We start from the raw sequence: 14,736 nt of genomic DNA on the forward strand, positions 1-14,736 counted from the left end.
ATTAATCCCGAAATGCATAATCTTACACTTCTCACTATTAAATTTCATCCTATTACTATTACTCCAGTTTACAAGGTCATCCAAATCTTCCTGTATGATATCCCGGTCTCTCTCTAAATTGGCAATACCTCCCAGCTTTGTATCATCCGCAAACTTTATTAGCACACTCCCACTTTTTGCCAAGGTCAGTAATAAAAAGATTAAATAAGATTGGTCCCAAAACTGATCCCTGAGGAACTCCACTGGTAACCTCCCTCCAGCTTGACAGTTCACCTTTCAGTAGGACCCGCTGTAGTCTCCCTGTTAACCATTTCCTTATCCACCTTTCAATTTTCATATTGATCCCCATCTTTTCCAATTTAACTAATAATTCCCCATGTGGCATGGTATCAAACGCCTTACTGAAATCTAGGTAAATTAGATCCACTGCGTTTCCTTTGTCTAAAAGATCTGTTACTTTCTCAAAGAAGGAGATCAGGTTGGTTTGGCATGATCTACCTTTTGTAAAACCATGTTGTATTTTGTCCCATTTACCATTAACCTCAATGTCCTTAACTACTTTCTCCTTCAAAATTTTTTCCAAGACCTTGCATACTACAGATGTCAAACTAACAGGCCTGTAGTTACGCAGATCATTTTTTTTCACTTTCTTAAAAACAGGAACTATGTTAGCAATTCTCCAATCATACAGTACAACACCTGAGTTTACAGATTCATTAAAAATTATTGCTAATTGGCTGGCAATTTCGTGTGCCAATTCCTTTAATATTCTTGGATGAAGATTATCTGGGCCCCCCGATTTAGTCCCATTAAGCTGTTCGAGTTTCGCTTCTACCTCAGATATGGTAATATCTACCTCCATATCCTCATTCTCATTTGTCATGCTTGAAGTCTTTAAACCACGATTTGAGGACTTCAGTAGCTCACACATAGGTGAGTGGTTTTTTGCAGGAGTGGGTGGGTGAGATTCTGTGGCCTGCGTTGTGCAGGAGGTCAGACTAGATGATCATAATGGTCCCTTCTGACCTTAATATCTATGAAGTGCTGGGAAATGCTGATTTTACACTTCATTTGCACCTCCTCATCTCTTTAGCTTAAATAAAGATCTCACCGGAAAATCTCACATTAGTAGCTAATATTCTACATGGCACAAAGGGCACTGCACATTATTTTCAGAGTGGAATTCATCAGGATGTGAGCGATCTTGGATTGTCTCCAGTGACCAGTATTAATAAACAGGCCTGTTTAAGATAAAAATTCTTTCTGACTCTCTCCCAAAATGTTAGGAGGACAGAATGGACACTAACGTCGCTTTCTCACGTTCAAAACATACCAGTCTCCTCGAGGCTGGCTAATTAAAGCTTTTACATATATCCATGTATGCACACAGAGCATGCACACCACCCCATAACTGAGGGTGATATCTATGTAATAAATTGCATTCATCATGCACCTTTAACCAGCTCACCTGCTTTCTCACCCCTAATCTAAATCCTGAGGGAGATTGTCCTAACATTACTAATAGCCTCAAAGAGCTGGGGGGATGGGTATTTTATTCTTTTAAATCAGCCTCCCAGAGAAATATTTCCGTCTTCGCTTTCAAATTTATGCTCCGACTCTCTTCATGGGAATATTTAGTTCTACACCAGTGTCAGGTTTAAGGTCCAGGACCTTAGAGAACTTCAAAATTTAGGAATAGGAGCTTTATCCATTGGACAGGGATATTACCAATTTTATAACAGATCAAATGGCAACTGGAATGTCACAAGTTACTGAGAAATAGATGCATTATATTATTATTTATTGTTGTATTGGGATAGCACACAAAAGCCCGTTAAGATCAGGATATACATGATAGAATAATGTGGCCTCATTACTCAGGAATGCTAAAGCCATGAGTGAATTATGCAGGTAATTTTGAAAGGAGGGCCAATAATCTTTATATAATGTATCGCCTCCCTGTTTCAGAGAAACTGTTACAGAGATTTTTTTAAATGGATACAATATTTCATATCCCTTTGCTGGTAAAGCTGGGTTCTCTTGGGACGATGAGTCCAAATGCACAGAGCACTGAAAGGGAGGAAAACGGTAAGTAATACATTTTAGAAAGTTCTAAAAATGGTGTAAAGTAAGTTTTTCATACCCAAAAAAAAAAAGTTTTTCATTCCAGTATCTCAAGATCTCCAAGTACCAAATCCTAAAGCTCTGATCACTGGTAAGGAATGGCAGTGGAGAAGGTCCTCATTTGTAATGAAATAAAGCCCCGGTTTGTTCATGAGCTACCTTAAACCTGCCATTGGTTCAAACTGAACACTGCTCATACCTGGTCCTCTGGAGAATTTAATTTTGGCATGGAGAAAGGAATACCACATTTGGAAGTTAGGAGGAAACATTTATCTGGAACGTTATTTTTGTACATGGCTGCTTTTTAGAGCAGCCTAGAAATTTGAGTGTTAGAATAAGGCCCAAGGGAAATGGTTAGTGGTGAGAGTGCAGGTGAGGCAGTCAAAGGTATACACAACAACTGTTTATCACACGGCTTTGCTATTTATCACATGGCTATAACTACCACAGGGAATATATAGAAGGTGGAAAGGGAGAAAGATACACAGAGTTGTCTGCTCAGAAAAAGGGCTGGTTCCTCCACAACATTGGGGGAGTTCTGTAGTTTTCTAAAACAGAGTGCAGACATCAGTGGAAGGGTGAGAAGTGCTGTTTCACATTGGTTTTGTGCTAAAAAAAACTAGAGCTTTAAAAAAAGATACAGCATACTTCAAATCTCATACCAAGTTTAAACCTACTATGTAGCCTATGAAAATGTGGAGAAAGACTTTTTAATATCTTCATGTCCATTGTATTGATCTAAGTTGTAGCCACTTGTGGAAAGGTTGAGCTTACATGATTTTTTTTTTTTGTTAAATGACAAAATCACCATGAAAGTTTACTAGTCAAGGTACAAAACCTTCACACTCATCTCTTACGAAAAATGATCCAGGATAAGGAAAAAGCCAATTATATTTTACTCAGTTGCTCTCCAAAAATGCATTATTCTGACTGTGTGGGTGAGTACAATTTTATAACATGCTCCCAGTGGGCCATAAATATATTGGTCTTGATCTAATGCATGGAGTTCCCATTTACATCACAGACTGTTGCACATTCATATCTAAAAGAGTATATGCCTCTGAACAGGCCATTCATGACTTCACTACCCTCCCTTTCTCAAATCGCTGCAAAAATTACTATTTCAAAATGCCGTTTCTATGCACACAGTAATACTGTAGACCTTGACAAAATACTCAAATCAAGAGAGCTACAATTAAGCACTGAATAATGGATACTGGAAGTAACATGCACATGATCCAATCACACACAGTATGATGTCAACAAATCAAGACAAACTAATTTCACAAAAGGAAAGAAAATGGATCTAATTCAGCCATCTAAATGAAAGCTCTAACCACAATTCAGCTAGGGGTATGAAACCAATGATTTAGCAGCTGTTCTAAGAATCTAAACGTTATTATACCCTGAGGAATGAAAGCTAGTCGCTAAAATTCTAACCTTTACATTTACCTTTCCTTAAAAATAAGCTGTTTGGAAGAGAACACTGCAGTCATTGCCGAGTGCAGTGGTATTTTCAGTAGCTTATGTCATATGTTCAAATATTTGGCATTTACTCATATAACCGTTACACATTGTTCCTGCCAGACAAACAGTGCCAGTACTGCCTAAGTTTGTACTGCAAATGCTTAGATGTAACGAGAACAGGAGGACTTGTGGCACCTTACAGACTAACCCATTTATTTGAGCATGAGCTTTCGTGAGCTGCAGCTCACTTCATCGGATGCATTGGTTGTAATGGTTGGTCAAATTCAGAACCACTCCAAATATTATAAAACAAGGTTACAATTTTAACATTTTTAATATACAAAGCAAAACAGACGCTTGCAGAATTCAAATGCGACACTGGCATTTACCAAATTAATAGAAGAACTCGCTGCTCCCTCTAGTGTTAAAAATAAGATGTCACATGTCAAAACAAAATCCTTGAGAAATAACACAATAAAGTGAAAACAATCCAGGTTTGGCTATGTTTTCAAGCTACTTTGTACGGTGTCTAGTAGAGCATTCAGCTTGTAAACATTACAATAACAGCAGCACATCTGCTCTTAAGGCAAATCCTAATTCAGGGCTCGATCATTCCTCATGAACCTGTGTGTGGAGGGGAAAGACCATGTACTCACTGGTTGTGTGCGCGCGCAGTCATAGCCTCTCATGCATTTTCCTCAGAAGAGGAGATGGATCTGGACCAGTTTTTACTCTGTCTTCATGGCTGAATAAAAACTGATCTCAGTCTCTGAGGCATTAAGATATGCAATTTTTAGAAGTACCTTTTCAATACTCCAAATGAAAATAATTGCCTTTTATCTACTTATTGATACTATTGTGTTCATATGTGCTCAGCTTTCAAGCTGATCTACAGAATGGGACTCCAACTGATTTTGAACCAGTCACTTAGTAAATCTGCTGCTCAACGTGGTAAAAAGAAAAGGAGTACTTGTGGCACCTTAGAGACTAACCAATTTATTTGAGCGTAAGCTTTTGTGAGCTACAACTCAATTCATCGGATGCTACTCTGAAACCTGTCAACATGGTAAGTGGAATAAAAAGTGAACCAATTTTTCTATTACAAATGGAACCAGGTGGGTTGTTTTTTTGTTTTGTTTTGTTTTTTAATTCTACTCAAATCTTTGGCTTTCCACTGACAGGAAACTACCAAAATGCACTTTTGTGCATACTGAGCACTATTCACTGAAATACTTTTAAGACAACTTGAAACTGGTTTGATTTCAGCTATCCAGCTTTTACTATATTTCAAATGCTTAAGACACAGAAAAGGATGTTTGTCCAGTTTTCTGATCCAGAGTGCTTGTTTTTTGCTTCTTCTCAGGTGGAAGGAGGTGGCAGGGTTCCCCCCCCCTTTTTTTTTTTTAACAGTAAAGTAACACTGAATTATCCAAAGCGATTTTAAATCTAAAACATCCATTGTCTGCACATCATTAGACCAGAGTGCACATGCTGTAGATTTGGGTGGGAGGTGCAAAGGTGATTTATATCTCTCCCAATTCTAGACAACTGTTGCAGGGTCAGTCCCTAGCACATGTCAGAACAATGTAAGTGCAACATTTAAAAACAAACTTACTCTGTTACTAATGTCCCCAGCACTGAAACAGAAGCCAGAGATTGGTGTAGGATAGATATGTCCCAGCCATGCTCCTTTTTATCTGACTATGTCCTGTACTGGGCAGCAGGGAACAGGTGGGATGGATGAGAGCACTGGGGAAGAAAATCCAGCCCATTATATGGAAGGCCAGCACTATAGCATTGCTCTGATTTCCAGATAGATGAGGAAAGAGGTGTTTTAGAAAAAGCATTTATATTAAACTAGTTTTCTGGTGTTGTCAAGTTACCAGTTTGTTACGAACTGGATTTTACATTAGCTCAATGTCAACCACTGTTTAAAAGAGAGACCCCAACAACCTCACAGGCCTCCATAAAACACATAAAAAGTTGTCTCCCCCAAGCATCTACAATCAAAACTACAGGAAACTAAATGAGTTTTTCCTCCTTTTCCCTAAGCACAGAGTCTGCAATTTAAGAATCAAATTGAACTGTGGGCAATTTGGCAATAGAACACCAGTGCTAACAATGACTGATTTTGTTTTTTAATATCCAGTGTAAACACACCCTTCCAAAAATGAGTTAAAAGTACGGTCCTGCAGGCAGAATAATATAGGGCTGAGTCAGGAGATGTAGGTTCTATTCCTAACTCTACCCTTGGTTCCCCATGTCCCTCTTTGCCTTAGTTTCCTCACTGGCAAAACCGGGATAATGCCTACCACGAGCAAAACCAGAATAATGCCTACCTGTGCAAGTGCTTTGAAATCTGTAGATGAAAGATATTATTAGAGATAAATATTATGAACCAAAGGCACCACACAGGATTTCACGTAGAGTGCAGAACACCAATTATGATCAATAGTGCCATATTTCTGCACTATGAAACAGGAACCTAACCTTGTTTTCTACATTAAAAGAGCCAACAGTGTTATGTACTGTTTTTGGTTAGTTTTGTAACTGTCAAAACTTGTAAAAACTGTTAAAAGAAAGCCGGTTTTAATTCTCAACTTTAAACGTCACAAAAATATAAGTGTTAGATTATTTAAAAATATCTCAAATCATTGGCTTTAAAAATAATGATTTACAAATTGTTTTAAAGCAAGCATTTTCCAAAATGAAGGATTGCTACTCAGGAGGAAATCCTTCCTGCATAGTGCTATTAAGCTGCATGATGGTAATTCACTACATGCTTAACACTAGTGCTGAGTATGTACTTAAAGCAAATGAATGTGAGGTCACTAAGGTTTTGTTGTGCACCTTTAATAGCTTCCATTATGCATTCTACCACATTTAGTTGAATAAGAAGTAATCAGCGTAACAGACTTTTCTGAGAGATGCACAAGGACCTGTATTTCCTGTTATCATTGCAAACAGAACATGTAAGAAGAGAACTAAATTAAACACAGCTACAGAGGGAAAAGGGCTGAGAATTACAGTAGTCAGACTTTTTGCCATTCAAAATGCCAGGTAAAAATGCTTTTTTTGCCAGGTAAAAATACTTGATGGCCATCCCAAGAAAAAAAAACAACAACAAAATCAGATAGTTAGAATTCAAAAAGTCATTTTAGTCGAACAGAAGTTCATGATCAGTTGTAATCATGAAACGTTTAACAGAAGGGGAATGAAGAAGCGTAGAAACATGAAAACCATGTTAGCTGCCATCCTCTAAAATCTAAACACATAAGGTGAGATGCCAGCTAAAATGGCCACAGTGGAGTAAACCCCTAATCTGGCTGGGAAAAAATCCTCTGTCACTGGAACTGAGAGACAGCTATAGACTGTGCTCCACAGACACCCTCACAAGCGCTGAGGTAGAGGGTGCACTGGAAGGAGGAGCAGCATGTCAGGTGAGGGGCTGTAGCACATAGCACTGCAGAAATGGAGCTGAACATAGAGCGAACTGGAGAGACAGCCATAATTTAGACGGACCCTGCTCCCCTCCCCCAGGCTTATGTAAATTATGCCCAGGGCCTCTCCAGCCACTGGAATAGCCCCAAATCAGGAAGATGCCAGGGTGGCTTAAAGCCACCTTAGCCCACCCCTTCCCCTGGCTGAGAGTTCTGTGCTGTGCCTCTTGGAGGTGCGACACAGAAGCTGCTCCAGGAACGATACTACATGCTGTAATCTAAACTATCATACTCTGTGAACGAGGATAGTGGCTCAAAGAAAATGGTACATACTATTTTCTCTTTGTAGCAGTCAAAGACTAAAATGAGTCAGCCCACTTGAACAGATTACGTATGGGACATAATTCTATTGGGTTCAAAAAGTTGTGTCCAGCTGAGCTACACAAATGCATTAGAAGAAAAGAGTCATTGGCATTAAATAACAGAGCAGTAAAATATTCCATAACAAACATCCATCATTCCTGTAGTTGGCCAATCTCTATCTTATATAATTATCTATGTTCTGTACACCAATTGTTAATGAGAGGTTTCACACACTTCACAATTAGTATAGCTTACACACCTTTACCAGCTCCTCAGAGGCAAGAGTCCATTATTAGAGATGAACAAAAACCAAAAACCCAGTATCCAAATGCTCTTTGACATTCAGATCCACACTTCATGACTCAAGCTCACATCTGTTCCTTTAACATGAGCTTCATTAAACTTAGATTTTTCCCTAAAAGCACATTTTGTCTTTCAAAGCTTCATTCAGCCAAACACCAAAAACTTCAGAAACTGCTACAAACCTAGAAGGTAACATTCAACTGCAGATTGCGGCACACCAACGCAAAGAGGAACCAGACACTGTCAAAACAACAGATGCAAAATCTGTAGACATTTCTCCACGGCTACAATGATCAACAACCCCCACAACACACCTTTCAAGATTCATGGGCCCTACACATGCATATCACAACATGTGGTGTACCTCCTCCCATGCACTAAATGCCCCATTAGCAACTACATGAGTGAAACCAGACAATCACTATGCTTTTGAATAAACTGTCTCAGAAAAATCATAAAAGTTATAAAACGTCCATATCACCTGTGGGTGAACACCTTGGGTTTTAGCCCACGAAAGCTTATGCCCAAATAAATTGGTTAGTCTCTAAGGTGCCACAAGTACTCCTCGTCGTTTTTGCTGATACAGACTAACACAGCTACCCCTCTGAAACCTTTCACAAAGTGATCACTCTGCATCTGAACTATCAGTCCTCATCCTCAAAGGAAACCTGCACAACACTTTCAAATGATGAGCCTGGTAGCTTAAACTCATAACTTTCCTAGATACTAAAAATCATGGTCTGAATAAACACACTGGATTTATGGCTTATTACAAATCTGTAACCCACTAACACCACCTTAGTGCTTTTCCCCCCTCTCCTTTTCTCTCTATGACTAGAGAGGTGTTAACAGGCCACTTCACTTTGAATGGTCCCTTCAAATGTGTTAACTGTTTACGCTAAACAATCTTTCAAACCTCGTATTTAGCAGGTTTCAGAGTAACAGCCGCGCTAGTCTGTATCCGCAAAAAGAACAGGAGTACTTGTGGCACCTTAGAGACTAACCAATTTATTTGAGCATAAGCTTTCGTGAGCTACAGCTCACTTCACTGAATGCATGCAGTGGAAAATAGTCTCTAAGGTGCCACATAGGAGGAAGATTTTATATACACAGATTTCAGAGTAACAGCCGTGTTAGTCTGTATTCGCAAAAAGAAAAGGAGTCCTTGTGGCACCTTAGAGACTAACCAATTTATTTGAGCATGAGCTCACGAAAGCTCATGCTCAAATAAATTGGTTAGTCTCTAAGGTGCCACAAGGACTCCTTTTCTTTTTGTATATACACAGAGAACATGAAACAATGGGTGTTATCAGACACACTATAACGAGAGTGATCAATTAAGGTGAGCTATTACCAGCAGGAGAGAAAAAAAACCTTTTGTAATGATAATCAAGATGGGCCATTTCCAGCAGTTGACACGTTCCTGTCAACTGCTGGAAATGGCCCATCTTGATCATCACTACAAAAGGTTCTCTCTCTCTCCTGCTGGTAATAGCTCACCTTAATTGATCACTCTCGTTATGGCATGTCTGATAACACCCATTGTTTCATGTTCTCTGTGTATATAAAATCTTCCTACTATATTTTCCACTGCATGCAGTGGGCTGTAGCCCACAAAAGCTTAATGTTCAAATAAATTTGTTAGTCTCTAAGGTGCCACAAGTACTCCTGTTCTTCTTGTATTTAGCAGTGACACTTTGAATTAGCCCATGTCTACACTACAAAATTATGTCAACCCAGCTGACGCTGACATACAACCAACGCAGTTATTCAATCGCTTGTGTGTATGCACACTTGGCTTCTTGTGTCAGCAGCGCATGTCCTCACCAGGAGCACTTGTATCGACTGTAATGTCAGTGTCGGGCATTGTGGGACAGCTCCTGAAAGCCCACCAACAGTCAATGCAAACAATACGGTGTCAACACTGACACTGCATTGACCTAATTACATCAACTATGACTCTACGCTATTTGGAGAGGTGCTGTTACTAAATCAGTATAGAGAGGCACTTATGTCAGCGGGAGCCAAATTTAAGTGAAGACACTTTCACAGCTAGATCAACACAAGGTAGCTTACACCAATTTAACCGCGTAGTGTAGACCAGGCCTTAGTCTCTCACACCTGAAGAGCTCTGTGTAAGCTCAAAAGCTTGTCTCTCCCAACAGAAGTTGGTCCAATAAAATATATTACCTCACCCACCCTGTCTTGATCATGGTCCTCTTCTGATTGTTTCATACCACTGATTATAAAGGAAGTGTTTATCTAGACATTTATTCTGGATTTATCATTCTCTGAGTAACACATAGGAATGTTTGAATGCACTTTTACCATTTGCATAACTCTATGGTGCCAATTTCTCAAATCTTTAAGAGCTTGGTTTGACTATATCATTGAACAACTGTAGCATTCACCCCCCCTTTAACTTTTCATAGGGAAAAATCTCAAGAATGGGTTACAAATAACCAATTTTTGTCCTCCAAGTCATTTTCAAGGAATTGTTCAGGCTGAAAAAAGGAAAATTAAGGTTTTACAGACAGTTTCTTAAAGATCTGTTTTTTGTAATCTTAGGGGCAACAGTCCCAGACAATGATCTCATTCGCCTTTCTCTCAACCAATGTCAATGAAAAGACAGACAAATTACACTATGTCCCTGATCCTGCAAAGGCATGCACGCGTACACAACTGCACACACTGACTAGTCCCGTTTGTACATGAGTCTTTGCACGACTGAGTGCTAAAAACCTTCTTTGAACCAGGTCTTTTTGAAAGTCAACATCTATAGTACTTTCTATGTCAATAATCTGGTCTATTACTTAACACAGCAATTGAAGACAAAGGATTACTCACCGATCGATCACAATTTCTTTCTGTCTTAGCAACCCTTCTTTGATTTTCATAAGGGATTCCCAATTACTGAAATCCTGATAGCCTGTACCTGTGTAACCTTGACGAGACGATCCAGTCAGAACCTGCATTTTAAAAAATGATATAGATTAGTTCAAAGAACAGAAATTGTAAGAATTTTTTCCGTGTTCTATGAGTTTCAAGTGTAAAGTTCTTTCTGAAACATAAAACATTCTTGTATTTAATTTTGCAGTTTTACTTAAAAGAAAACTGAGCAAAGAATTAAGCATACAGTAAAGTTAACTTTTTTTAAAAAAGCAAAGAAACTTTGATCCAAAAGATCCCATTTTCAAACTCATCTTAGATTACTCTGAAAGTATTGTTAAGGCAATATCCTCTGAAACTAGAGCTGGAGGAAAAAAAGGCCATTTAAGAGGTCAAATATTGTGGTTAAGGGAAATACTGTTGAAAATTTGATGCACATTTTTATGCACTTGCTGCAGTTTTTTTGAGCAGAATCAAAAGATTTCCTGATGGCATTAGAGCAGTGGTTCTCAACCTTTCCAGACTACTGTAACCCCTTATCTTGCATACCCCAAGTTTCACTTCACTTAAACTGCTTGCTTACAAAATGAGACGTAAAAATATAAAAAAGTGTCATAGCACACTATTAAGGAAAAATTGCTTCCTTTCTCATTTTTACCATATAATTATAAAATAAATTGATTGCAATATAAATATTGTATTTACATTTCAGTGTGATAATTGAGCCTGTTTTTCATTTGTGAGCCTTGTCTGAAGCCCGAGCCCCAGGAAGCGGGGCTGAAGCATATAACTTACCTTTGCAAGGCTCCCTGTGGCGTGGGGCCCTGGGCAATTGCCCTGCTTGCCATCTCTTAATGCCGGCCCTGCACTCGGGAGCCCCCTAAACCTATCCCGTGATCCCCCTGGGGGTTGGAACCCACAGGTTGAGAAAAACTGATCTAGAGGAGTTGAGTACCCCAGAAGACCTCTGTGTACCTCTGGTTGAGAGCCACTGTATTAGAGCACTTGGCACTAGATTCACAAAGGTACTTAGGTGCCGGACTCCAACATTTTAGGCACCACTAACACTCACAAAATCACTGATCAGCTGCCACCTAACCCTGTAGGCACCCAACATTCCCTCTGGTGTACATGCACAAAAAGCTGCACAAGTCCTGATGCCCAGCTTAAGCCCTGGTGAGATCCTCAAACTAGGCATTTCCCCACCTATCTCCCCAGCAGAGCCAATCCCAGACATGCTCTGAGCATGCCTAACCTGCACAGAAGACAGCTGGGGGTGAGCAGTTTGGGAATTTCTCTGGCTGTGGGGATGTGCACGTTGGCAATGTTGAGGGCAGGTAGGAGTAGGTGTTGCGGTGTACCCAACAGCTCCAGTGGTTAGGGTATGCTCCTATGGGAGAGGTGGGAGACCAAGGTTTGAATTTGCATACTGCCTGATTTGAAGCAGGGATTTGAACCCAGGTCTCCCGCATGCAGTGCCCCAGGCTATTGAGTATTCTGGGGTGTCTCTCTCTCTCCTGATGAAGCTGTATAATTTGTATAAATAGTTAAATATTCACGGAAGCAGAGACTTGAACCTTACTCTCCCATATCCCAGGAAATGCCCTAACTGCCAGACTATAGAGTCAGTCTCTCACTTTCTCTCTCTCTCTGGCCCAGTGAATATTTATATAGAGGAACAACTCCAACAGGAGAGAGACCGTGTTCCAGAATGCCCAATAGGCTGGTGGTTAGGGCACTTGGCTGGAATGTGGGAGACCTGGGGTGAAATCCCTGCTCCAAATCAGACAGAGTAGGGGTTTGAAAACAGTTCTTCCCCATACCAGGGGAGTGCCTAGCCACTGGGCTATTGGCTACAACAGGGAGAAAAAGTAGCTCTCTCTCCCCACCTCTCAAAAAAGGGCTGAACTGGCTTAAGTATCTAACTCCAGGAGAGGGTTCATGGCTGGGAATCCAGAGTGGAGACGGGTGCCTCTTTCTGGCCTGTTAGTCAGGTACCAGATCAAAGGGAGTTAGGTGCCCAAGGGTGCTCGACCAATTTGTATAGTGGGGGTGCTGAGAGCAATTGAACCAAACTGTAAAAACTCTGTACACGACGGAAACCACTTCAAGCCAGGGGGTGCTTCCACATACCCCCGGCAGCCCTAGTTCCAGCACCTATGTAGGTGCCTAAGTACCTTTGTGGATCTGGGCCTTAAGTCCTGCTCCTTTCCTCTGCATTTCACTCTGCTATCTTCGGAGGCTCCCCATTCAACTTGCTGGCTTCTGTGGATCCCTTTCTTAGACGTCTAACTCTCCTCATAAAACATGTGGGAGCCTGGGTGCCTGCCTAGGAGTTAAGTGTTTCAAGGCCTAAATCCCCTTTGTGAATCTAGCCCTTGGCATCTTGAGATCTTCAAATATCATTTTATCATCCTTCAGCCAACCACTAGATTTCACCTCCAATGAATTACATGAAAAAATTATGTAATCCCCATGAATATATGTACCTTTAAAATATATATAAATTGGTTTTAAATTCAGCACACAGAGGCCTGGATTGCCCTCCCATCAGTCCTAGTGCGTGGCTGAGAGGGGTGCTCATTAGGACCTGTGACAAAGATTAGCAAATTTTAGTATTTAATTTGATGATTTAACTAGTTGATTTGGTATTGATTTGAAAGTTGCATTGTTTTCTTTTTAGTTTGATTTATTATTAGTAATATTCATTTTGGTGATGTGTTTTCTTGATTTTATTTTCAAGTGGCTTAATAAAATTTTTAAAAAGGTACTGAGACACATTTCTTTTGATAAGTTGCAAAAGTCAAGAATCTTTGAGGCCCTGGGTGGATACTGGCCTTTCAATCTAAGTCAGACCAGCTCCCTCTCATTAGTCTTTGCTTCTCACAAGATCCTAAAATCACTGTCCCATCGTCCCCTCCAACAATTTTTTTCCGAGTCTGGTACAGGGGATGTTATGCCCCAATGCAAAAACACTAACAGAATCTGTTTTGCATGGCCAAAAAAAGCATGCCTTACAAAACTTAGTTGTACCAATGACAAGAGGCTGGATTGCATAATAAAAATCAGTAAAAGGTGGCCATATTTGGTGGCATATAGCATTTCCTTTGCTGGTTTTCCCATTACAGAGCTGCCTGCCTCTCTACCCCAGCTACTGGACCTTTTAGGCTACAATCAGACAGAGAGAGGAAACAATCTTGAATCTTACCAGATCAGATTCCCTATTTTCGCACCTTTCCCTGCCTCTCAGAGCCAGGGATTCTCTGCCTTCCTAAGAAAACTCATTAGTTTGATATCTTGATTCAGTGTCCCATGCATTGCATAGCTATGAAATTGTCAACGCTGAGATCACAACTCTTGCTGTATGATACAGCAGCCTATTTCATTAATGACAGTGTGTCCACTGGTGGAATAAATCGTTGGAACAAAAAATATAGTTGCAGACAGCAAGGTCTTTTGCTTGAGGGACAAGGTTTATAAAAAGAAAGCAAAAATAAGTTAATATAAGCAGAAAAGAAGTGTTAACAGATTCTCCAAAGTTTGAGGTTCAACCCAGTCACATGACATGGGTGTGGCGCACAGGTGCCAGCTTCCTCTGGGCCCCCGACGTGCTCAACCCCCAGCTCTGCCCCCACCATACCCCCCCCAAGTCCCCACCCACACCCCACCTCTTCCCCTCCACACCCCACCTCTTCCCAGCCAGTTCCACCCCCTCCCCTGAACGTGCCCCATCCCCACTTTTCTTCCTTCCTCCCAGAGCCTCCTGCATGCCGCAAAACTGTTCATCATGGCGGGCAGGAAGCGCTGAAAGGGAGTGGGAGGAGTTGATCAGCGGGGCCACCAGCAGGCAGGAGGTGCTGGCGGGGGCGAGGGAACTGGCTGCCAGTGGGTGCTAAGCACCTGCACATTTTTCTCCATGAATGCTCCAGCCCTGGAGCACCCACAGAGTCGACTCCTATGGTATGGAGTCTAGCCTTCCCAAAGGCATTCTCTCCCTCCTGTCTCCAAAACAGCCAGTCTACAGATGTTCCCTTGAGTGTCTGAGTAAAAGGAAGGGAAGTTGAATGGAGGCAACTTCCTGTCTACATATTCTGTCACAGGATGGCAGGGTCTGGCATCATCAAAAGAGTTAAGGGCTTGTCTGCATGGG

General features: G+C 40.8%; 1 protein-coding gene across 1 annotated transcript in view; it reads right to left on the reverse strand.

The window, feature by feature from the left end:
• The window catches only part of CEP85L (centrosomal protein 85L), a 179,521-nt gene that overhangs the window by 39,162 nt on the left and 125,623 nt on the right, over nucleotides 1–14,736 (reverse strand). Inside the window, exon 4 of the mRNA XM_077812142.1 lies at nucleotides 10,545–10,666. Within this exon, the coding sequence (XP_077668268.1) occupies nucleotides 10,545–10,666 (122 nt within the window). The remainder of the gene's footprint in view (nucleotides 1–10,544; nucleotides 10,667–14,736) is intronic.

Source organism: Eretmochelys imbricata, chromosome 3 (genome assembly GCF_965152235.1).
Source record: "Eretmochelys imbricata isolate rEreImb1 chromosome 3, rEreImb1.hap1, whole genome shotgun sequence".
Lineage (NCBI taxonomy): Eukaryota > Metazoa > Chordata > Testudines > Cheloniidae > Eretmochelys > Eretmochelys imbricata.